The 25,113-nt window shown below is 40.0% G+C and overlaps 1 protein-coding gene and 1 long non-coding RNA gene across 2 annotated transcripts; one reads left to right on the top strand and one right to left on the bottom strand.

Moving 5' to 3' along the window:
• Positions 1–77: 77 nt before the first annotated feature.
• On the top strand, positions 78–19,551 carry LOC306803552 (uncharacterized protein). The gene is made up of 10 exons (XM_079309100.1): positions 78–214; positions 942–1,628; positions 2,058–2,328; positions 3,056–3,203; positions 3,935–4,139; positions 5,302–5,359; positions 14,713–15,371; positions 16,846–17,116; positions 17,764–17,911; positions 18,882–19,551. Exons 2-10 carry the CDS (start codon positions 959–961, stop codon positions 19,071–19,073), a joined length of 2,622 nt encoding a protein of 873 aa, XP_079165226.1. The 5' UTR covers positions 78–214; positions 942–958; the 3' UTR covers positions 19,074–19,551.
• LOC306804103 lies at positions 4,522–12,313 on the bottom strand. The gene is made up of 2 exons (XR_013774800.1): positions 8,156–12,313; positions 4,522–7,515 (listed from the first exon to the last, which is right to left on the bottom strand). It is a non-coding gene; the product is annotated as an uncharacterized lncRNA (long non-coding RNA).
• Positions 19,552–25,113: the final 5,562 nt, after the last annotated feature.

Genomic DNA, 25,113 nt, shown 5'->3' with positions numbered 1-25,113 from the left:
GCTCCATTCCCTCTTGTCTGTAGCCCCATTCCCCAGCACTGCTAGCATTTCTCTGGGTTGGACAAATGTCCAAAATATTCAATGTCATTACTGCTTGCTGTGCATCCTCACAGGCAACTTTTATTTGAACTAATTAATGATTAACAAAGTGATCTGATTATCTGTGTTTAATGGTACTGAAGAGAACAAGCAGACAAGACCAGACCCTATCAATGTAAGTACCCTTTTAGTTTTCCCTTGGATCTCACACTTCATTTGGGGGGAAGTTGTTGCCTGGGTGTGGTGCATGTGAATAGGGAATAGACATCTTATGAAAAAAATCAATACACTTCAAAAGCCAGAAAGAACCGATACTAAAGAAGATACTTCTCATACTAAAGTAAAAATTTGGTTTGGAAACAGTAGAAATGCCTATAGAATTTTATACCACAAAGACCAGAAATCTAGTCTTTCACCTTTGAAGAAACTGTAAGAGTATTTTGTAATTTTGGTTCTAGATAGTATGATCTACGTTTATATCACATTTTTGTTTAAAACAGATTAAATTCTCTAACTATTTGATGAATTGAGGAAGATTAACAAAGCTGCAGTGACCTTCCTGCAGTATTGAGAACAAAACCAACTCATGCCAGTTACTCTGGGGAAAAGATCATAAGCTCCGAGTTATTTACAAATTTTAAAAGAATGTGCAAATATTAAAGTTAATATAAGTTTTAAATTACCTCTTTTGAAAGAGAATGAGACTATATATATATGTAAATAGTGAATCAGGGGGTGTATTCTTTCCAGGGAACACTGGCTTGCATCAGAAATGTGAATTATAAGTGTGTGGGGCTTTGGAGAACAGGTGTGTTCTGAAAGCCTTGGTTCACTAGACTGGAGGACACAGTACAAACGAATTCATTTCCATGATGTGTTTTGCATATCTATTTATTTTCCAGAAACAGCTGAGAGCAAAATGAAGCCCACTTTCTCCTTGTGTTTATTGCTGGTTGGTTTGCATACTGTTGCCCTGTGTCAGCGTCCTCGCTACCATAAAAAGCAGGGTGATGCTAAAGGGACATATTTTCCAGAACATGGTCCTCAGTGGGAAGAAGCTTCTCCACTTAAGAACAAAACCTTTGTCAAAGTAGTTTTCAGCAATGCTGACTTTGCATTTTCCTTTTACAAGCTGGTCGCATCTGAAGCAATGGACAAAAATATTTTCTTTTCGCCCATAAGTATCTCTGCCTCCTTTGCAATGCTGGCACTTGGTGCCAAGGCTGTGACGCTGACACAGATTTTGGAAGGGCTTGCCTTTAACCTGAAAAAGACTCAGAAGCAGGAAATACATGAAGGTTTTTGCCAACTCCTCCACAGCCTGAACCGTTCAGACAGTGAGCTCCAGCTGACCCTGGGCAGTGCCCTTTTTATAGAAGAGACACTAAAACCTCTACAGAAGTTCTTGGATGATGTCAAAAGCTTTTATGAATCTGAAGTGCTTTCTACTGACTTTAACAACTCTGTTGGTGCTGAGAGTCAGATCAATGGTTACATTGAGGAAAAGACAAATGGGAAAATTGTTAAACTAGTGGAAAATCTTGATCCTCTGACTGCAATGGTTCTCGTTAACTATGTCTTCTTTAAAGGTAAGATGTAACAAAGGGTGCAAAGCTAATGGTTATTACAGAGAATGAAAAGAGAAAAAATTTAAATATTTTAATTAGCAGAAATAATGTTCAGTATCTGGAAAGTATTGCTATAAACCCCTGTATATTTATTGACAGTAGAAATATGTCCTCACCTTCTTTAATGGTATTTTAAAACACATATCTTTATTGAGTTTGATTAACTTTGTCATGTGATCAAGACTCATGCTGTAGTGAAATATAGTGTTTTCAGTATCATCTGTCCGTAATTTCCTTTAAGCACCTAAAAATGAGATACACCAGAGGATGCAGTAACATGAAAAGGATATTTACTCTAACAAAAGAAAGGCTGTAAGACTAGGTCCTGTTTTATTCACCGTGACTGTTCCTCTTTATATTCCACTGAATGAATTTTCTTCTTGTCATAAGCCCATTGGGAGAAACCCTTCAGTACAGCACAGACAACACAGGAGGATTTTTTTGTGGATCAGAAAACATCTGTAAAAGTTGACATGATGTATCGAAAGGGTTACTACAGAAATTACTTTGATGAAGAGCTGTCCTGCTGGCTGGTTCAGATACCTTACAATGGAAATGTCGCAGCATTATTTGTTTTGCCTGATGAAGGGAAGATGCAGCAGGTAGAAGATGCCCTCTTGAAAAAAACTGTAACTAAATGGGAGAAGTCCCTCCAAGACAGGTAAGTATTTTTTTGCAAAGGTGAGAGGTGATCATGTTACAGATTAGTAGTGTCTATCTCACCAAGACAGAACATTAAAAGACAGTTTATTTGACTGAACTCTATACACTTACTGGTTCCTCTGTGATGGACTTCCCTTATCTTAGTTGGAAACTGAAAATGAAAAAGAGCTATGGCTAGTGAACAAATAGGTCATTGAACTTGGGATTCATCTTGGGTTAAGCACCTGGTTCTACCAAAGGTTACTTAGCACCATGATGAGGCAAACAGTCCCTTGCTTCATACAAGCATTGGGAAGCTACAATGGAGTAGCTGTTGGGTGTTGAGGGCATTCTGTGCAAAAGTGGATTAATTCACTATTACTACAGCTATATCTGTGATGGCACACAAATACTCTGTTGTGTATTTGAACAGCCTTAGGTCAGCTAGCTACAATCTTTTGAAAAAGCCCTCCTACCTGGCAGCAGTAGCTCTGTTTGCCACTGAGTTGGTATAGCTGTGTCTTCTACCCCACTCCTTGAACCCCAAAGCAGAGGCAAGAACTAGCACAGACCTACTCTGTTCCAACCCTCCACATTAAGTAGCTAACCTGATCAGAAGTGCTATCTGAACCCTGAGAGAAGGCTGCAAACATTTAGAAAAACAAATGTGAAGTGTCAGTATACTGAAGCCTGTGAAGAGTGTTGGCTAGATGATGATTTGTCCCTATTTGTGTTGTTTGTTACAGAAAAATACATCTGCACATTCCAAAATTTTCTATTTCTGGTACCTATGATGTGAAAAATATAGTTGAACAGATGGGTATGGTCAATCTGTTTACTGAACAAGCTGATCTCTCAGGGATTGCTGAGGAGCCCGGACTGATGGTTTCAAAAGTAAGTCAGCATGTGAAAGCAACCACAGGATTTGCCTGTTCCCAGGAACCTGACATTAATATCCCATGAAAAGCTTATCCCAGTCTCTCTGAAACATCACTCAGACATCAATAGCTGCCAGTCTGGGGGCAAAGAAAGCCCTCTCTTTTATAAACCTGAAGCCAAACATGCTTGCAAGGGGTTAGAAAGGCATGGTTGGAGGACAAGGATGAAAACACACATATAATTAAATGTTCTTTTGGCTACTAAACAAAATTATCTAAATGTAGTGCATTAGCTTTGGTAAAATTTCCTCTAATTCTTCCTACAAAGGGCAAAGTATTTTATTCCTGCCCTTTCAGTGTTCTCAAAAAGTTATTTTTTTCAGATAGATGACAGGGTAAATTCACAATAATACATGAAGTTGCCAAAGACAAAATTGAGTCTCAGCTAAATTACCAGGTTTCTTTGCTTCCAGAGTTTCTTGTCATCAGTCATCTTGAGCGCTCTTTGGCTGCCTGCAGTTTGAGGGCTCCTCTCTGCAGAGGCAGGGAGGAGGATGGCTCGAGGGGTGTGATGGCTGCTGGTGCTGCAATGGGAACGGGAGCAATGGGTGATGACCTTCCCAGAAGCTGCTGCTGCTCAGTCTGGCCCCAGGCAGGGCCCCCTTGGCTGGCCAAAGTGAAGAGGGTGCAGGCTGCTCTCCTGTTGCTGGGCTGTCAGCTGGAGGCTGTTTGCTGTGCTCCTTGCAGGTGATCCACAGAGCCACGCTGAGCGTTCACGAGAATGGCACTGAGGCCGCCGGGGCCACGGTGAAGGAGGTCACCTGGAGATCTGGGGATTTTCCTCGCCCACCTCGAGTCAGATTCAACAGGCCATTTCTCCTGATGATTCTGGACAAGTTCACCCACACTGTCCTCTTCATTGGGAAAATTGTAAACCCTCAGAAAAATGACTGATTGGCAAAACTCACGCACACCACTGGCTAATTCCTGTGATCCAGTGAAACACTGATGTATGCATACCACTCTGTGCTAGTGCTCATCTTTCAACCCTTTTCCTTACAAACCTTATTAATCCCTTAAAACACAAAAACTACTTTTTCCTTGTCCAAAAGTCACTAGGATTTCCCAAGCCTACACCTGAATATAGCACATAGTGTTAATGAAATACAAGTCACTCTTCACCAGTTTTGTAAGAAGCCCTTTCTGACATGCTCCTGTGGGGTATTCAGTTGGTTCAAAGTCTCCAGTTAATATAGGTATTGCTGTACAGTCACAGGGTGTGCATGTGGAAGGAGAAATGGGAAAAAGGAGGTGCAAGTTGTAAGTCCTGTCTGTTTAACCCTTGATAACTACTCTTAGATGCAGATTTCTTTAATATCAGGGTGAATTTTCATTAACTTCTTTGGGTTTTGTAACCAAGTATGGCATGAAACTGCAGGATCAGTGACTGAGACTTTGGAGGACACAGCAATGTAAAGGGCTGATGAGTGCAGCTGTTTGAGCCTGCCTTCCTCTGTCTCCTCAGCAGAAACCCTCCACATGGAGACAAGAAGCTGCTTTTGCTGTACAGATAATTTTAATTCTACTGAGGAAGGAATCCATGGCAGAAAAAATACTTCTGTTTTATCCTACTAAGATAATGATTGTTGCTAATGCCTTGAGATAAAAGCTTGATGGAATAGTCCATGACATAGCATCAGTTTTATTTTCATAGATTTGTTGTCACTGTCATTTCTTGTTTCTAAGGATGCTGCCTTTGGTATGCACTTTCCAGCAAGACTTGACAGATTGGGTTGAAAAAAGAAGGAATAAAAATTATAACTTCAGAAAGATTGCATTTCCTCAGTAGGAACAGCAGAGTTTTCCTAGGGACTGTTAAATTGATTTAAGCTATCATAAGCACACATAAAATTGCAGGAAACATTTCAGAAGTAACTTTTCTAAATCTTAGCAGTGGATTACTGTTATAGAGTAAAAACAGACTGGGAATTGATATTTGTACCTTTTCTTAAGGTTCCTTGAATCCAACTACACTAGATAGTTGCATGGTTATGAGAGAAACATACCTTTACTTATTTTAAAGTTTTAAATTATCTTATTATCTTTTGCTTTAGTTTTTAAATCAACATCTTCAGCACATCTTATTAAAATACGGAAATCCAAAGAAAGCTTGTATGGATTAAATCTCTTTTTACAGAATATCTCAAACAGGTGGAAAAAATATAAATATTTTACATCCTAGTGTCTTAAGATGTCTGTGAAGAATGTAATAAAACTGTGGTGAATATTTCTAAAACACAATTTTATGGGGGTTCTTCTTGTTTGTGGATCTTTATTTTCTTTCATGTTAAATCAGTGTCATCAATATGAGTAAATTGTAGCATAAGAATACCAATAAGCAATAGAAAAAACATTCCATGTCTATCTGCAGACAGGTAACACTTGAATCTTGTCCTCCTCAAAATCACATAAATCAATGACAAAAGTTTCTTACTCATAACTGTATTTAGTATGTTCCATATCCAGTAACAAGTAGTTGGCTTCATGCCTCTAAACATAGGGACTTGGTCTTGGTGCAGTACAGACACTTTTATTTTACAGAAGATCATTTAAAACTTCTTGCAAAATCTCAGGGGTAACTCAGGATGAATTGTCAAAGTCCAGATTTGCAATGACAAATAACTCTGTAGGCAAATATCAAGAAATATGTTTGTTGTTCCTCATGGACCTCAGATCAATAGTCTCTGTTTGTGAGTAGGAAAAAAATATTTAAATGCTATTTTGCCAAACACATCTCACTTTGAGAAGTAACCTGCCTCTTAACTCATTTGAAAGTGGATAGAGAAAAATGAAACTGATTTAAGAACTGGATGACCAGAAACCATCTTGATAAGGAAACATCTTTAGATGGGTGTAGAAACCATACACGTCTTGTCTCGGTTTTCTTTCTATTTTGGCAAAAACATGCCCCTCACTGCAAATGTGCAGCAAATTTGTGTATTAAATAACGAGCACAGAAGAATTGCACAACCAAAAATGTCATCATTAAGGTTGTCACAAACCCTCTGCAGTCATGGTTTGCTCAGAATGGTGTTTCCTTTTTTTTTTTTTTTTTTTTTTTGTTTGCTGCTTTTTTGCTTGTTCTTTCATGGGTTTTTGTTTCTTGGTTGGCTCTCTGGCTGTGAGTATTATGGCCAAGGAACCTCAGAGTAACCAGGGAAGGGTTTTAATCGGAGCTAGTCAAGAGCTGCTGCTGCTTTTGCATGCAAGAGCTGTGAGGGCCAATGCAGGGGCATTGCTGGAGGCTGGAGCTGGTGTGAGGAGCCACATGAGGGACAAAGTGCAAAGGACATCTCTAATGCAGCCTGCTCTGGTGTCCACACCCAGATGTGATGTGGGAGTGCTTGCAACCATGAACACAAATGACCTGCAGCCTCAGCACTGCCTGTGCAGACCCTGAGGGAAATCTGGGATGGTATGGATCAAAGTAGTCTCTGTAGAGGCTGAAAGCATCTTCTCTTTCAGGTTAACAGCCACAGAAAAAGAATTGCCAACATGGCAGAAACTTTGGAACAGCACACACTGAGCAGCCCTCTGCAATAAGGAGAAAAAGGAAAACAAGCAGTGTGGAAATAGCAGTAAACTGTATTTGTTGCCATATTTAGGAACTACAAGTTTCTAAACAAAGACTGAAAATGTAAATGAAGAACTCAGAAACCCAGGCTAAACCATGGTGGAGATGGATTTAAGAGTTATGTACAAATTATGTGAAGTTCAACAGACATTGGAGAAAAGCCAAGAGGCAATTTTGAGCAGTGTTAAAGACCATAAAAGAAGGAACAAGCAAAAGCGGGAAACTCTATATTGTTGTGGGGCCAGAGAGAGAAATAGTATGCTTGAGGTATAAAAGAAAATTACATATTTCCAACAGTCAGTGCTTAGTGCCAGTGCACAGGTCTGTCATTGTTCCCAGTGTTGTACAGAACCAGCTAGGGAGAAATTAAAAGCACATAGCAGAAGCAACAATCTTAAATGTCATGGGCTGTAAAGAAATTACATATTCTTCTGTAAAGACCAACTAATACTCTGTAAAATGCACAAAATAAGGATGGAACACCTCTCCTATGAGAAAATGCTGAGAGAATTGGAATTGTTCAGCCTGGAGAAGAGAAGGCTTTGGGTTACCTAATTGCAGCCTTGCAGCACCTGAAGAGATGATGCAGGAAAGATGGAGAGGGACTTTTTACAAGGCCCTAGAGTAGCACGACAAGGGAAAATCACTTCAAATGGAGAGTAGGTTAGATTGGATATTAAGATGGAATTTTTTACTGTGAAGGTGATAAGTTGTGGGAGCCCAGGCCATACCCCTGGCCTCCTTGGGGGTCTCAAAACCCACCTGGCGAGGTTCTCAAAGACCTCTGAGTGAGGCCCTGGTGCCACAGGTGCTAAATTCTAACCCCTGGGGGAAGTTGTCAGCACAAAGAGAATAGAAACAGGTCGCCAAAATTAGTGAAGTGTAAATTAGATTGTTGGAACATAGATAAATAGACTTTTGGGAATGTTTATGATAAGGGACACGTGGCCAAGATGGAGAATTTGGGGGGTGGACACCATTTCCTCCTTCTTCTCCCTGTCATCCATGTTGGGTGACATGTTGGCACTCTTGGATTGGATGGAGTCAGGGCTGGACCATTTAATAAAACTGTATTGTATTGGTAAAATTTTGTAAACATGTAATACGTAGTGCAAACAATATAAGATAAACCCTGCCTTCACCAGGCAGATTCCACCATGGATGCCAGGCTGAGCAGACCGCTGCTGGCCAGGCAAAACGTCCCTGAGATATGAAACAATAAACAATCCTTGGAAAAAGAGCAATCTCTCTTCTGCTGCTTCAGAGAAAACCAGGGTTTGAACCACCCTCATGTCCCTCTGGGGTGATCTTGGGGCCAAGGAGAAACCCCAGACTGGGACAATAAGTCACTGAAATAGGCTGCTCAGAGAAGTGATGGACGCCCCACCCCTGGTAGTGTCAATGGCCTGGCTGGATGGGGCCCTGAGAAAACCTGGTGTAGTGGAAATTGTCCTTGCCCATGGCAGGGGCTGGGAACTAGATGATCTTCAAGGTCCCTTCTAACCCAAACCATTCTATGATTCTATGATATCATGTATTTAATTTTGTTTTCTGATAGTCTAGTAATTGTCACACAATTAGCAATTAACAGATATTCCTGGGAAATATGAAGTGAAGAACTTGGTGATTAATCAGGGCTGAAAATGTGGTTTTTATTGCCATCACAAACTTGGTGGCTATGAAGTTGCCATGGCCAAGATCCTCATAGCCAGCATCCATCACCTGCTAATCACAATAGCCTCTAGGCTCAGGAAATCCCTGTGATAGATATATGCCTCAAAGTAGTGCTCTTCCACAACCTTCAAAGAGCTTTGGTAACCTCAAATGCCCCCTGCATACTCCTGGTATATCAGAATGAGTTACCAGCAGCAGAATCTCCTGTGCTCAGGGACACCTGAGCAGCAGCCCAGAGCCCACAAGCTCCTGTGAGCCAGTCTGGTGAGCAGGGGAGGTTTCCAGGGCATCCACAGGAGATATAAATGGCTCTGGCAGTGTGTGACCAGGACATGTCACATTGGATGTGGTGCAGCACTCAGTGTGGGCAGGGCGTGCAGGGAGGGCACTGCAGGCTGCCAGGATCAGCCCAGGTAAGTGCTAAGTGCTCTAGGTCTCTGCTGTAAAGGTGGGCTCCTGCCTCAGAGCCAAAACCAGTGTCAGCTGAGACATCCCTGAGGAGCCTGGTGCTTCCACCCGATGGGACTGTAAGGAAGGAGATGTCAGTACAGGTGGCAGCTTGCAGGATGCCCAGATGCTTCCACTGGAGAAAGGGCTGCTACCTGCACAAAGTGTGCAGGGGCTGATGTGAAGTGTCATTTTGTGACACATTCATTTGCATTGTCTTTTATGTACTTCAGAGCATATATAAGGCTTTAAGCTTTTAATTTCCTTGAACTTTGGCACTGGCTTCCTGAACTTTTCCCCCGAGGCAAGATCATGTGTAGGAGCTGACAGTTGATGTGACACAAGCACTTCTTGTCCTTCTTCCTTATTTTGGGAGTACAGGGGCTCTCTCTGCACCAAGCCATGTAGCATTTGCAGAGCACTGCAGCAGTTTCTTTCCTGAGGCATTTATATCTGTTCTAACTGCTGGTAATATCTGCTATTATCTGCTCAAAGACTCCTCCCTCTGTCTCCTTGATTCTGTACATCTGGTGTGGTAAGGTTAAACCCAGCCTTTAGTTCAGGCTCCAACTCATTCCATACACTGCTATGAATCATAAATGAAACTCAGACCCATTCCAATCTGAGATGACTCACTTTTTGGCCAGTTTTGGCGTAGTATAACATGGGGGTTCCTTAAAGAAATAAGTCACTTTCTTTACAAAAAAAGAAATTTAAAAAAGAGGAGTCAGGAGTCAAAAAAACACAGTTGGGTAAACACACAGTTTTAATTCTTATTTCTTTAAAAGGTGTCCTTTTTTCTATACTTGTATTGCTGTGCAGATGAAGGCACTACAGATATCTACATCTTTCTTTAATTCAACACAGCAAAATTGAAAAAGCAAGTTAGTTCAGAGGCAGTAAGAACAGTCAGATATATCTTCCATTTCTATATCTAAAAGCCAAATCCGTTTATCTATTTTTTTTTACTGACATTGATTCTCAAAATGTTCTTCACTTGATCCCCATGATGCCCAGCTCCATTTTCTTTCCAAGGCACTCCAGCTGGATGTGACATGTCTGCTTTGGATGGAGGTGGAATTTGGGTGGGGGAAGATGATGAAAGGTCAAGAGAAATTTAAGGGGAAAACAGCCTCTCAAAAAACTTCAGTATTCACGGAGCCTGGCACCACTGAACTGACCACTGAGATCTAAGCCTTGTAACTCATTTTTGTGGGAAGAATGAGCAATTATTTTTGGCACTCTGTGGATTTTTTGGGTGTTCCAATCTTTCTTTAGAAATTACTTCAAACATATTAGCTAAAATATTTTTTTATTATTATTTTCACTCTGATCTTTGAGTTCATAGATCTGAACTAGCATAAAATTAACCTCTGTAACAAATATTGATGGCTTTCTGTGTAGTGGTGGGGAATTTTTGTTATGCTTTCTCACTCAGATGTTAATTCCCTTCCTCACTATCTTGTAAATGACAGCCAGCAAATAAAATCTACTGTGTGATTTGGTTTCAATCCCATAAATTAATTGATGATTCCACAAAAGAGTAACTCTCGAGAGCTGTAAATTTCCTACTTTTCCTGGAAAGCAGTAGTGTAGTCAAAACCTGACTCTAATGAAGGTAGGCAGCACCAGCAATGCTTATTTTACATTTTGGCTTTTTTTTGGCAGATCTAGGCAATAGCAGGTGACAAGAACATTTAATTTTCTCCTTTGAGTCTTTTTGTGAGGCCCTCCTGGGGTAAGGTGGGGGGGGGGTAAAGTATCCCTGTGGATTTGGCTTCACAAAGACCTCCCCTGAGATAAACGCAAGAGCAGAAGATCCATGGAAGTTTTCTCTCAATTAATGCTAAGCAAGGTCCAGCTGAGAAAATGCAATGGCTTCTCTGTGAAATGACAGCCCAGAAGTTCTGGATCATGGCAAAGACATGTCTGATGCTGGAGCTGGAAGACACTGCAGTTCAGAGGACAGAACTGTTTGAATGCAGACAGTTCTTACAAGGAACATGCTTTTACCATGCAGTGGTTAAGTGCTGGAATATGAGGTCCAAAGAGGTTGTAAAATACCTGTGCTTGGAGACATGTACCTGAGAAACCTGGTGTTTGGTGCAAAGGGCTGGACTAGATGGTCTCTGGAGGAGGAGTGGAGTCCACTGACCAAGGTTCCTCCTCTGCTGTGACCAAACCAAAGCTCAAAGAGAGCCTCTGAATGTAGAACAATTCCGAACTGCTGCCAAGTTCATTTGTGGGGAAAAAAACCAAGTTACATGTTAATTACCTCTTCTGATCTGCTTTTCTGAGTACCATGTTGAAGCAGCTGCCCAAGCTGCTTGGACAAAAATCTAAAGCCCCTTAGCACACTCCAGGAGGTGCCTTAGCACTCGTGTCACTAGAGGCACTAAGCTAGGGGGGTATCTGTTAGTGCAGCTGCTCATGGCCACGGAACTCTCCTCCTCAGTGTGTGTTTGCAGATGGCCATTATGCATGTTTGGGGGCAAGAAACATTAAAGCCAGCTGGCCCAGCAAGCACTGACTTCTACCTTCTCTGCGTGGCTACATCAGCATTTATCTGTGTCCTCAGACAGGCGTTTGTTTGGTTTTTTTTTAATCCATGTAATGTTTCACAGAAGTGTAAATATTTAACACTGCTCACCTCTATGACTAAAGAAGTGCCCAGAACCACCAACAGCCTGACTGCCTTGGACCACCACGAGCACCTCTCCTTTTTTCCCTGGAAGACTGCACTTGTGCCATTGGGCATTCTGGATTATACACTCATTTAAGTGCAGAGTTTTTGTGTCTGGCAAAAGGAGAAAACAGGCTATTCCATCAAGCCTCATCTGACCTTCACAAGTATTCCAAGGGACAGCTGCAATTAGTATTCTAATAAGAAAAAGTACTAATTCAAAATCAAAACACTTAACAGCAAACTTTGGCTATATCTGAGGAAAACATGCAGAGTTAAGCTGTATTCTGAAATTAAAACAAAAAAAAACCCAAGAAAACAAAAGAAAGAAAAAAAGTGTTGAGTCTGTAAATACCATGCAGGGAACCTATTGCATGACCAAGACCATGAGTCCCAGCAGGTGAAGAATGTTCCCTGAAAGCAGCACAGCTGGGGCTGGGGCTGCTGTGCTTACACAGTTTTACACAGACAGCTCCTTGGTTCTACAGTATCAAGGGGATTGTGGTTGGCTGATCAAACCATACACCTGGACAGCTCATCCATTCCTGAATATGGTAAACCTGCTTCACAGAACTTACCTTCATCTTCCTTTGGAAGATTCCTGGGAAATACATCTTTATAAGAAGGGTGAGACTGCCTTGATTTATTACTGGTTAATATTTCTGGGTTATTCTCTTCCATCATTTGCTGTTGTTTGATATATTTGAGACTAGGTTGCTGTTCATATACATTACAGTATACGTGGTTTAGTACTGTCTTTGGGCACTTGCAGTCATGGCACATATTTTATATAGCTTTTTCAAGTGCTGAATCTACATTAAGTATTTTTCTTGATAGGCTAGATTGTCCTTAACAGAATACAGAAAGAATAATTTGATTGTGAGGAGACCATTCAGTAAATTGCCACAGATCAAAAATTCACCATTCTTACAAGACTCTCTTTGTTTATGAGGCCAAGAGGACTCAATGGCTTCTGAGTAGCAACCAGTGGGGTTTCTACTACATAGAAATAAAAGATGAGATGTTGACACATAAGTGGAGTCCAATAAGCTTGGTAGTATGCCTTAGGTGTTGCTCCTGGTAGCTCCCTCACCCTGGACTTCACAGCTTAGTGCTGGACAAAATTGTGCCTCCAGACAAACAGTTACATTCATCTCAGGTAGCACATAGGGCAGGGCAGTTGTTCTTGACACCAAAATGCCATTTCCAATAAATATTTGCTTAGGAGTTGCATACTCTTTGGGATGTAACACTGTACTCTACTGACCAGCCTGGGCCCTGTGGTCTTTGTTCTGTTTGGAGTGAAGACATGTGGACACATGCATACAAGGTCGAAGAACACTGGCTTCATCAGCATTCAGCTTTGTGCTTCCAGATAACATGCATCTGAAGCCATGTAATGTTTAACAGAGGAAAACAGCAGTTTGAGTAAAGCAGCAAGAAACAGCACAGCCCATTCAGAGCAAGAGCCTTCTGAATGTAAAGTAAGTACCCAGTTATCTTTATCTTAATGGTTTTGACCCAGCTGTGTAGTATTTAGCTAAGTGAGTCGTAAAGCACCTCTGCTTTCAAGGGTGAAACCTAGTTTCTAAGTACTCAAATGACAGCTGAAGTAAATTTCAAGAAATATTGCATAGCAAATTCTGGGGATTCATTATAACAGCTTGACAGAGTATAACTCTGCTCTGAATATTCATCCTAAATAGCTCAAAAACATCTAGAACAAATACGATTCAATAACAGAGGTATTCTTACTTCTCAACTGACAATATTTTTTAATCATTACTAATTTTCCCTAAACTTACACTCAAATAACCAAAACTGAAGTGAATGAGTAAATGTCTTGCTTACACTAAGATGGCCCAGACAGAATTCACAAATGCCAATGTCCTCTGTAAATTCCAGTTTACCCAGATCACCCAGAGCAAAGCTGCAGAAATACAAGCTGGTTCCTTTTCACCCACACCTTAGAGGTCAGAGTGCTGTCCCAGGGTGGAGAAAATTCCAATAAATATCTCATCTGTTCTGCTGAACCCCTGTCTTTGAGTGCCTTTACCATTGACTGGGGGCAAGCAGACAGCTTTTGATCTCCTGCCTGAAGCTCTTCTGTTTCAAGTAGGACATTAGGTGAGGGTTATTTTGAGCTTTTCTACTCACTGGTACCATATTTTTTAATGGGAATAGCTCTTAGTTGTTTTCTGACAGGTTGAGCATCTTAAATACCACAAATCATCCCAGCATGTTCTTGGTGTAACTGTTAAAAGAGAAAGTAAACAAGAAGGGGTCACAGTCAGTACAAATATCCAAGATGCCCTGATCTAATCTTGCTGCTGAGCACTACTCTGGCCTTAGGCATATTTACCTTACAAGAGGATACTTTCCTGCTGAAATGAAGCTTGGAAAGACAGGAGAGGTCAAGTTCACACTAATGGTCTCACCTTCCCCTAGCCAGATGTGGGATACGCACAAGAAGGAGCCCATCTGGAAGACAAGTGACACATGAGTGGCCATTTAAAACAGACAAGCACATTCTAATTTACTCAAGTATTGAAGCAGAAAAATTTTACCAGCTCTTATGATTAACCACTTTGTATGGTAAAATGAGCCAGGAATAAAAGAAATTAGCACTTTTGAATTCTGCAATCTCATATTATTTTCCTTTGCTATAGCAGTGTAGCCCTGTAATTTAACAAAAACCTAATTGAAATCCTAATAACAATAATCGTAGGTCTTAAAAGATAATTACAAAATAACTAACTAGAATGCTTCTAATGTGTTGTTTTGCCATTTAAAAAAGGCACCTTTTCATTTCTTCTCTTGCTTGTACTCATTTTTCTTTAATACTCACATGTTTCTTTCCCCATTAACAAGGAACTTTTGTAGCTGAAGTAGAAGTGAAGTAGGCAGGAATGGATAGAAATTACAGGTAAACTCAGAAGGATTTAAAAAAGCAAAGGAGGAGGTCAGGAGATAACAGTGATTTCCACTTGAAGGCAGTAGCATGCAGAAATAAAAGATGAGATATCAATACAGGCATCCTCCATCATCCAAGACCTTTTGCTCTTTGTGCACACAGTATCTGTGAAGAATGACGAAGGCCATGCTCCCCCTGTGCCTGCTGGTGGCTGTGCTTCACCTCAGTGTCCACAGTCTGGCTCAGACTGATCACCACACTGACCAGCACGAGACAACTGACCCCCAGGAGCTGCATTCCCACCAGGGAGATCCTCTTGAGTCCTGCCAAAGGATAGTCCCAAGCAACACAGACTTTGCCTTTCAGTTTTACAGGCAAGCAGCCGCTCAAGACCCCCCAAAGAACGTTTTCTTCTCCCCAGTCAGCATCTCTGCTGCCTTTGCCCTCCTGGCCCTGGGCTCCCGAGGCAGCAGCCAGGCCCAGGTGCTGGAAGGACTGTCCTTTAACCTCAGCAGCATCCAGGAGCAGGAGATCCATGGTGGCTTCAGTCAGCTCCTGCTCCTGCTGAGCCGCCCTGGGAGCCAGGTGCAGCTGAGCATGGGCAGCACACTCTTCATGGACAAACGCCTCAAGCCAATGAAAACCTTCCTGAAGGACATCAAAAATCTCTACAGAGGAAAAGCTGTCTCCACTAGCTTCCAGAATTCCACTGAAGCTAGAAAAGAGATCAATGATTATGTAAAGAATAAAACCCGTGGGAATATAAACCAAATACTTGAGGACCTTGATCCGAACACTCTGATGGTAATTGTTAACTATATTTATTTCAAAGGTAAGTCACAGAGATACTACTTAGATCTCCATTAGTGGTGTTTCACCTAAAGTAAAACAAATACACCAAGTTATTTCTGAATAATTTTTAAATGAATGTGTTTAGATGAGACTATTATGAAAAAAAATTGAAAGTGTTCAACTCTGAAACCTCTTCCACATCAAAATTTTTCTAACATATATTTAAACTTCTAAGCACAAAAGTTCACTTACTTGCAAGATTCAGGTTCAGGAATTGCCAGGGCACAACAGATTCATGCATTGTTAAATTATCCTGTCAGACTTCATCTACTTATTATTTCAAAAATTAAAATGTTTTCACATTGTATCTGTGAAGACGGAAACTAAATTCTGAAGATGATGATCAACAAAAATTGCCAAAAACTTTAATTTACTTACAGTCCAGGACTAGTAACGGGATAGGTACCTCTGGAGTTGGAGCCCAAATGTTTTACACCCTGTCATCATATCACACATATCCCAAGAGGTATTTGAATGTATTGCTTTGGAAATTATTAACTTCTTATTGGGTGTTCATTTGTAACAGCATGCAGGACATGGAATTTTCCCCTCAGAAATGAATATTTGGAAAATATTTTGAAGTTATGAACTTTCAGCAAAATGAAATAAATATTGTATTACAAATATTTTTAAAATTTGGTTGACCTAATCTCAGGTTCCCTAGCCTGACTACCATACCAGAGAATATTTCTTTCCTGGAGGGCAAGGGAGGAGGCTTAATCTTGTAAAATAAGCAGAATACTATGGAGTTTACATCCCATTATTTATTTTTCAAATTAGGCTATTTCTATTCAACATTAAAAAAAAAAAAGGAAAACAACAGCAAAACATACTTACAGAAGGGCAAGCCGTAATTCCTGTCTATTTGTTTAGTGAATGACCTCTTTTATTACAAAATAAAATAGCATAGAAAATTTAATTGAATAAACCTCAAGAGCAAACCATTTTGAAGACTAAAGACCTTGAGGCCCTATTCCATTTACCACAATGAAGTTATGTTCAGGTCCAAAAGTTTGTGTTTCTCTGGCATGTAAGCTTTTCCTTAGCACTACAAAATGAAAAACATAGAAAAACCACGTGAGGAGCATAACATGCTACCTTTTAAATGTCAGACATCTGCTCTGAAACTTGCCTTACAAGCAGTATTCTGAAAGCAGACAGAAAATCCCAGAATTCTGTTTCCATTTGCTTCAAATAGAACATAAGGTAATATGATGAAGTTACAGCATTTATCTGAATTAGAAATATAGTGTACAAGTCCATACAGAATTTAACCTGTGATATTTAGTTGTTACAGAGAACAAGATATTTAATAAACTTGAAATACTTTTCATCCTCAAGTATAAGTGTAAATCTTCAGATATGGTTTTATTTATTGCACATTAGTCTGGACTATATTAATGTATCCTTGTTGAAATACATATTCAATTCCATTTTTCTCTTTTGTTTTTAAGCCTACTGGGAAAATCCTTTCAGTATTGAGGGGACTCGCAAGGACTATTTCCATGTGAATGCAAAGACCTCAGTTGAAGTGGAGATGATGGTTCGAGATGGATTCTATAAAGCACACTCTGACAGGAGGCTGTCATGCAAGGTGGTGCAGATTCCTTACAAGGGAGATGTTGCAGCAATGTTTATTCTGCCCAATAAAGGGAAAATTAAACAGTTGGAACATGCCCTGACAAAAGACACTGTTGCTAAATGGGAAAGATCTCTTCGAAGATGGTAAATATAAAATTTTGATTTGATGATTCAAGGTGATCAGAATCCAAAGTCTAAATGATATGGTCAGGTTTTACAGTTTGTATTTTTGATCAGAGGTTTAAACAATAAAATAAGTAAAAAGGATCAGACCAAATTATTTGATCCTTTCAGCAAAAATTAGAATCAGCATTGACTTGTGATGAGAGAAGAGATCTCTGCAGTGGGAAATTTAATTCCTTTTTCCCCATACATTTTTAGTTGATGCTAAGTGTCTCCATTTTCTTTGTCTCAAGCAAAATATTTTGAGTGGTCTGTGACATAGCAGTCAGACCCCTCTGAGGGAATGGGGTGTGAATTCCAAAAACAGAACCTTCAAGGTTAGAAAAACAATGCAAACTTTGTCCCAAAAGTGCTGTCAGCACTACTGTTTACTGGCTCATAAAGTGACTGTATTACAGAATCATACAAGACACATGAACTCATGTCTTCCTCCTTCCATACTCTCTAATTCTCCAGACCAGCATCTTCCTATCTTCTTTTCCTTGCCATGTTTTTTAGATGACAAGACCAGCATTTTAGGACAGAAGAAACACCATCAAGTTAGGAATTTTCAGTCCAAGGCCTGCTCTGATTGTAATAACTCCCATAATTTACTTTTGAATTGACAGGAGGATGGAGTTGCATATTCCAAAACTCTCAATTTCAGGCACCTATGACTTAAAGAGGATCTTAATGAATATGGGTGTAACTGATGTGTTTTCTGAACGGGCTGATCTATCTGGAATCACAGGAAACCCTGATATGAAGGTTTCAAAAGTAAGTTTATCAGCAGAAACAACCATCTATGGGTTCCTTAACAGCCAATTGCTTTACCCTGAACTCACCTGTGAAATTTGAATTATTGCTAGTGCTGATACTCTGAAAAAGAAAATTTATCTGAAAATGTCCCTTTAAACCCCCTCAGATTTCTCCAATATCTGGAGATAAGGATATTTTCCTTTGTCTGACAAGCAATGTTGGAGGGTAGATGGAGGGTGGGTTTAACATTTAACCAGGAAATTAACACAGCTTATTTTTTGCATGTAAAAGAAGTGCTTATGGGTAACTGTGCTGTGCATGTCTTGCATCAGCATATCCACCAATAAAGTGGTCTTTTTCTAACATGTATTCTATAATTTTAAAGGATTTAGAAACTGCTGTTACCATTGAAGGTTTTGTTGAGTGCTAATGTAAAATGTACCAGACCTGAGAAAAACATTCCATTTACTGAAAATAATGTGAAGATAAAAAGTAGCATTTTACAGCTGAAAACAGCAACCTCTAATTTTCTAACACTTTGGGGTTAGTAAAAGAAAAGATTAAAAATGCTGAACAATAATTTAACAAAAAAAAAATTGTATCAAGATTGACTTTCTACCTGGCTAAACTTGAATGTTTGTGCTATTAGGAATACTTACAGAGAAGTTTTGGGCCCCATTTCTTTGCCTTTTGAATCTGACATTCCTGGTGAATTTGCTTGGCTCTTTTGCTTTCAATTAATTTCACAAGGTGTGCAGTTGTTAAGGTCTGCATTGATATACCTGTGGTGAGGAACACTCTATAAATATTTGCTTATTGAGACAACATTGCTAAAAACCCCACAGTGGGCTGTAGCACCCTTCGTCCTGGTTCCTGGCTTACCAACAACTCTTGAGAAAGGCAGTAGTTGAATTAACTTTGTATTAATTTGAATTATTTTCACACCACATCTTCCACATCCATTAATTCTTGCTGTATTTTATTGTAGGCTACTCACAAGGCCCTGCTGAAGATTCATGAGAATGGCACAGATGCTGCAGCAGTCAGCAGCACAGATTTTCTTCCTCACTCTGTTCCTCCCGTTGTTAAATTCAATCATCCATTCTTGCTGTTGATTGTTGATCAGTATACTCAGAGCATCCTATTCATGGGAAAAATTGTAGACCCAACTGAACAATGACTGGTCAGTGGCTGGTCTTATTGATTTGAATTGCATTTTTTGGAATTATTGTCCATTGTCATTAAAATTATATCCCAACAGTTACTAAAATTTTTCTTTTTCCAAAATAATCAGGAAAGAGTGCGGTCATTCTTAGGAACATCCTTGTTGTTTCATCTTTCCATAGAAAAACCACTACCTATTAGTGAACTGTGAAGAATTTGATAAATCAGCCTTTTAATGATTAGTGTCATCATTGAAAAGCAAGGTAGTTATCCAGCTGAGAGAATCAGTTAAAACACTGTAAGCAAATAAAATTTGAGTGGATAAATCCAAATGAATTCTCTGCAAACTACAGGTTGGTTTCTGACATTGGTAGTGTTTCCAGTAGAAGGATGGCATAGCTGGAAATTACACACTGGGATAGTCAGTCACTTTAGACCAGGCCTGGGCACTTCCTTTGGAGGCCAAGTCTTATTCCATACTCTCCTTTAGGACATTCACATTGTTGGCTTCTTTGAGCTGGCCATTGATGTAACCAACTCTACACAAATATCCTATGTGGAAGCATAGGAGATTGTTTTAGTTGGCTAGATATCCAGAAACTTCTGCTAGCATTGCATTATAGATTTAATCTTGTGTTTCTTGTAAATAGAAGTCCCTTGCAAGTGGATGTTCAAAAGGAATAGCATATGAATACCTGGAAGGGGAAAAAACAAACATTTAGATTAATCCTATCTCTAGAGTTTGCATCTATTCTGGTAAATAAAGTGCTCTAAGATCTGTTCTCTAGCCATGAGGTCAACTGGCTAATCACAGGTCATATCCACATTGCTTAACTCTGACCCTGCAAGTTATCCCATCTACTTACTGGAAATAAGTCCCTTGGCCTGTGCTAACCCCAAAACACATGCTTAGCACTTCTTTGGAAGAATCATATGGTGGCATGTGTCTGAAATTGAGCTGAAAGTGTAAGAACATGAATGTCTCCAGGCTGATGCTCCCCAGAACTGCTCTGTGTGCTGGGACAAACGGAGCCAGAGGCAACAGAGGAGTAGGAAAATGTCCCTTCATCACTCAGCCCCATCAGCTCCCCCTCTGCTGGCAATCTGCATTTTGTTGAATAACACCAAGTTCCAGATAGTGCTGATAGGCCTTCACAACTGCTTCTCAGAAATGAGGGAACTGGAGACCCTGATGTGGAATCAGACCAGGCAGTTCAATAAAAGCCCTTCTAAACTTCTTCAAGTCAGACTGTGAGACTCCTACATACTTAGTACAGATGTGTTTGGGTGGTCTCTCCTGATTACTACTGTGCACTTGCTGTAATTGTGTATGCTTATTTTCACAGTAAATGTGAGTGCTTATTTGAAAAGGCTGCTCTTCATTAAGGATTTGGGCTGCTCCTTAGATGATGCTGCAATGCTTTGATGATGCAGATACCAGGAATACTTCAAAGCTGAGCACATAGAAACTACCATGAAACATAAAATATGAAAGTTTAATTCTGTTATGTTGTAACATAAATGAACTCAAATATAATTTAAAATGTGATACAACATACTATGGAAGCATAGGCGTTGTCCATCATCTATATCCTCTTTCCTCCTTAAAAATACTGATTTAAAATACTTTAAAAAACCAAGATTTTTGTTATGATCCAGAAAGTCCTTCACAAGTTCAAGGACTCAGCTACTTGCTAAGTGAGGCTTGGTGCTGTAAAACTGGAATGAGCTGGCAGTAAAAGGCCATTGGAGAGTCTCCCTTGATAGATGTACCCTTTGTTGAGGGCTCAGGACCCAAGGCCAGTATCATGCAGCTGTCCTTCCAAGAGCTGTGCAGGGAAAACAGGCAGAGATGGAAGTGATAAAGAGCAGAGCTCCCCTCTCCTCAGACCTGGCAGTGATGCTAAAGCAGAGCATGACTGCAGTAATACTATTGCCAAATTAGCGCTGAGTCAGAGAGATACAGCCAAATCTCAGGTGACCAATACATTCTAAAAGACAGTGCCAGAACAAAAGGAAAGTAATATTTTTTTGATTGCTAAAATTTTTTAGAAGTTATTTTACTGACATATCAGAATGACGAAGGTGGCTATAACTTGATAAAGTAATAACTGTAGAAGTTCTCAAAGGGCCAGATGGATTAATCTAAAATTTTATTTTTCTTTATCCATGACTGCATGAAATGCTCCTTTGCTGCATGTGAGCCATTGTCCTTAACTGTTAACAGCTCAGTGGCCACAAGCAGAGTAAGAAAACAAAGCCCCATAGGAACAGGAGGCCCTCAATAGAATCCCTTTGGGTGCTGCCAGTGGATAGTCCTCAGAAACTTGGACTCCTCCTTACAGTTTTACAGGCAACTGACTGCTCAAAAACCTGGCAAGAGTGTTTTCTTCTCCCTGGTCGGCTTCTCTACTGCTTTGCTCAGCTCTCCCTGGTCTCTGGAGTCTCCAGTCAGGCTCAGGTGCTGGAAGGGATAGGCTTTAACCTCACTGGCACTCAGGAGGACACAATATTTTTCATTTTCTGTCATTTGTTTTAATTCTGGGAGTTGCACATGCCATCTCTAAGTTCTTGTACCATTGTCATTAATTCATGGTTTTGGTCTGTAGTCTTAACTACTTGAGTTTGATGCATCTTTGAAAAAATAAATCCTAGATAAGATACATTTTGAGAGGAAAATTTTGGTCTTGAATTCTGCCTACTATTACATATTTTTGGCCCTGTTTTATTTGAAGTGCTTTTTCTAAAACTTCTAACAACTAATTTTGATGAGCTTTGGAAGTGTCAGGTATGTCTACAGCTCTACTATCTTCAGCTGGGATCTTAATGGAAAATACATCAGGAAAATCTGAGATGAGCTGTCAGTGACAGATTACCCATATTGAACATTGCAATGCTGGCTGATTGACTCCAATGGAATCCACATCAGGCCTTAAATGTTTGTATGCTCTTGGAAACACTTTTTCATTCAATACTAGGAAATTATGTATGGACAAAGTAGAGAATATGAAATACTATTTTCTGAACACTGATGAAATTATTGTCTGAGGTAAAATATGTGTTATGAGAAAAAGAATCACATGTGATAGTAAAAGGACTTTATTTTCTTCTGAGATATAACACAGAAGGAGTAAATAGACTATTTGGTTCTGTTTATACAGCTTTCTTCTAGCAGACTATGAGTTTATATGAAAATTCAATGCAAAGATTCCTATTGCATTGGTGAAAGAAGCTGGAGACAAAGTAGGAAAGGTCAAGTTTCTATTCCCAGTTCTGTCACAGAGTTTTGCTTAGCCTTCAGATATTTTTTTATTTCTGTTAGTCATGCTGGTTTTTGAAATGAGAGCTTAAAGCATTTTCATTATTTGAGGAGAAACGGATGAAATATTTGTAAGACATGGAGAGTGTATTTGGGATGCCCTCTAGAGAAAAAGATAAAATTACTGAAAGGAGATGATTTTTATTCTACTTACACCAGTTCTGCAGTGATACCAGTCACCAGATTTTAATGGAGCTACAAATGTCAAGAAGTCAATTTAGATGAACTTCTGCAGACATACCTTAAATGACAGATCTTTATAGGGAATCAAGAAACAGTTGCATGAGAATTTATCATGCAATGTACACATTCATCTTGCTGAACTTTTGTTTTACAGTCAGAAATTCTTTCCCTTGGAAAGCCCTCAAACATAACTTTCAAAGCCTGCATATAATAATCAGATGACCAAGCAGCAACTGCAACATGATAATCTGATGACCAAGCAGCAACAGAAATAAGTTAATGATATGGGATGAAACTGCTCCTATCAGGAGGAACAGGACACATTGCATATAGCTGAGCAGAGTCACTGTCAGAGTAGGGAGAGAGAGAGACAATGAAATTATTCCTTCATTCCTTCCTTATAGACCATTATCAGGACAAGTTTGTCAGTCCTTTATATGACTCCACTGCTTCCTGGAGCCACTTGTCTCAAAGCCTCCAGAAACTCCACACTCCCTTCTGTGCACTTCCCCTGGATGGCTCTCCTTTTGCAAAACTACACAAAATTTATAGTTTGGCCTTGCATTTCCCTGTGGTCTGGGGATGCAGCCATTTTTAACAACAGGAATGTGCAGTGAAATAACAAACTGCTTTCCTCTCCCTGTGTTTTCACATTCTTGCCACCTGGCTGACATGCACGTGACACCTATGTATGCTGACTCAGCCTCATTTTCCATTGCCTTCAACAGAAGCAACATATATTATCCAAGAGTTTCTGTTTCTGCCATCTATGACCTAAGGGAGATTTCCAAAGGACTGGGCATGACTGATGGATTCATTAACCATGCTCATCTGTCTGGAATTGCTGGGAAGCTGATTCTTTGAAAATAATAGTTGTTGATCTGCTATAAACTGCTGATCTTAACTCTGTCCAGGAAGAGACTAGGGCCAGGATCAGAGGATCTGGTGCCTGGGAGTTGTGAGCAGGGACTGAAGCAACTTTACACTGACATGCTGAGTGCTGCTGCATCTCCTGGGAGAAAGGAGAGGAATCACTGCAGCAGCTTTTCCAGGAATTCTTCTCAAGAAACAGTGGCATCCTTCAGATGGTTAGCCAAGCATTAGGACTGGGCTGAAAGATTAATGCTATCTATGGAGGGCAGGCCTAGGCTTGAGAAAAATGTCTTGTCTTTGCTAGAGTTAAGCAACAGCATATTTACTACTCCTGAGACTTGGTCATTTTACATAATACTGCAATAAACTTTCTGGGTGCTGGCACATATCATGAATAAAACCCTCTCTCTAAATTCTTATTTTCTGACCAACCCTGCCACTGTCTTGTAAGAGAGTGTAGTTACATAGCAACAACAGTGATGGTTGATTCCCATGTGTAGATAAGTTGTAAGTTTACCTGGGGCAAAATCATGTACCTGCAATGGAAATAATTAGTCATTGCTAATTAGGATAAGTGCCATGCACCTCATCCTTAAATAACCCTCTAAATAGCCAAATTGTGCCTGTTTCAGTTCCTCTGAGGGGAATCCCAGTTTAAGGTACAAAGGATATGTATGTAATTCATACTTATCCTATGCATAGATGGCACAAGGGGTTAACATCTTCTCTCTTCTCCCCAGTTAACATTTTGCTGTGGAAAAGTTTGTCTATTTCCTTCTTCCATTTGTTTTCTCATTTTGGTCATTTTTCAAGGCATGCTATGCTTTGTTTTTCACTTTAGTAATTTCTGAAATACTCATCAAAGGTGCCTCTAACCAGTGTTCTGAGCCCACCAAATAATGCCATTGAGGGCAGGATGGAGCTGCACCTGAACAAACTTGCTGCTGCCTTGGGTGCTCAATTAGATGGCATTGTTGCATTAGGGTATCCTGTGCAGAAATTCAGTGGGATGGGACATCCATGTTTTTGGCCTTTTCTTAGCTTTCTAGTTCTGTTCTGTTTTCAGGAACTCATTTACCACAGTTATTGGTAAAGCTCTTTTACTTACAGTTTAGGTTGAGCCAAGAGCAGCAAAGTGCCAGGTCTTTCTCTTTCTTTGGAGACCTAGGTGCTGGCATCATTCTGGCTGTGTGATGGGAAAAAGACTTTAAATATTTGATATCCAGGAAAAATAGTTTACTCAATCTTTGCTTTGCAAACATTCCTTGTTTGCCCTGTTAATCTTTACCAGAGGACATTATCTTCAGACCAGGAAGCAAATGAATAAGAGGGAAGAAGCACTCTTGTAAGAGTTCTTTCTCATGAAAGCAAAGTCCAGCACAGTAAGTACCACATTATGCCTTCTTAGAAGTCTTTGAATGTATGCTGTGTGTCATCCCTGCTATTTACTGGAGAGATTAATTTGTTTTGTACAATAATTGGAAATTATTTTACTTTCTGGAAGCGTGTTCTGAATGTTTGAAGCAGAATTCATTCAGTGATTCAGCTGCTAGCTATAGTGACAGGATGACAGGGATAGGAGGTCCAAAATGAATGCCCAACAACCAATACCAAGATGAAGAACAAAACCTTGTCTCTGCTCCCAGAGGAATAAATTTAGCTGGAATCTCAATGTCCCAAC

The sequence above is a fragment of the Erithacus rubecula genome (assembly GCF_903797595.1).
Source record: "Erithacus rubecula genome assembly, chromosome: 6".
Classification (NCBI taxonomy): Eukaryota; Metazoa; Chordata; class Aves; order Passeriformes; family Muscicapidae; genus Erithacus; species Erithacus rubecula.
This window is presented reverse-complemented; position numbering and strand designations above follow the sequence as displayed.

Bases quoted from the DNA above. Each gene is read 5' to 3' on its own strand.
- LOC306803552 (XM_079309100.1), top strand. From the start codon at position 959: ATGAAGCCCACTTTCTCCTTGTGTTTATTGCTGGTTGGTTTGCATACT. The intron at 2,329-3,055 runs GTAAGTATTTTT...TGTTTGTTACAG, and splicing joins GAGAAGTCCCTCCAAGACAG to AAAAATACATCTGCACATTC. The intron at 15,372-16,845 runs GTAAGTCACAGA...TTTGTTTTTAAG, and splicing joins TAACTATATTTATTTCAAAG to CCTACTGGGAAAATCCTTTC.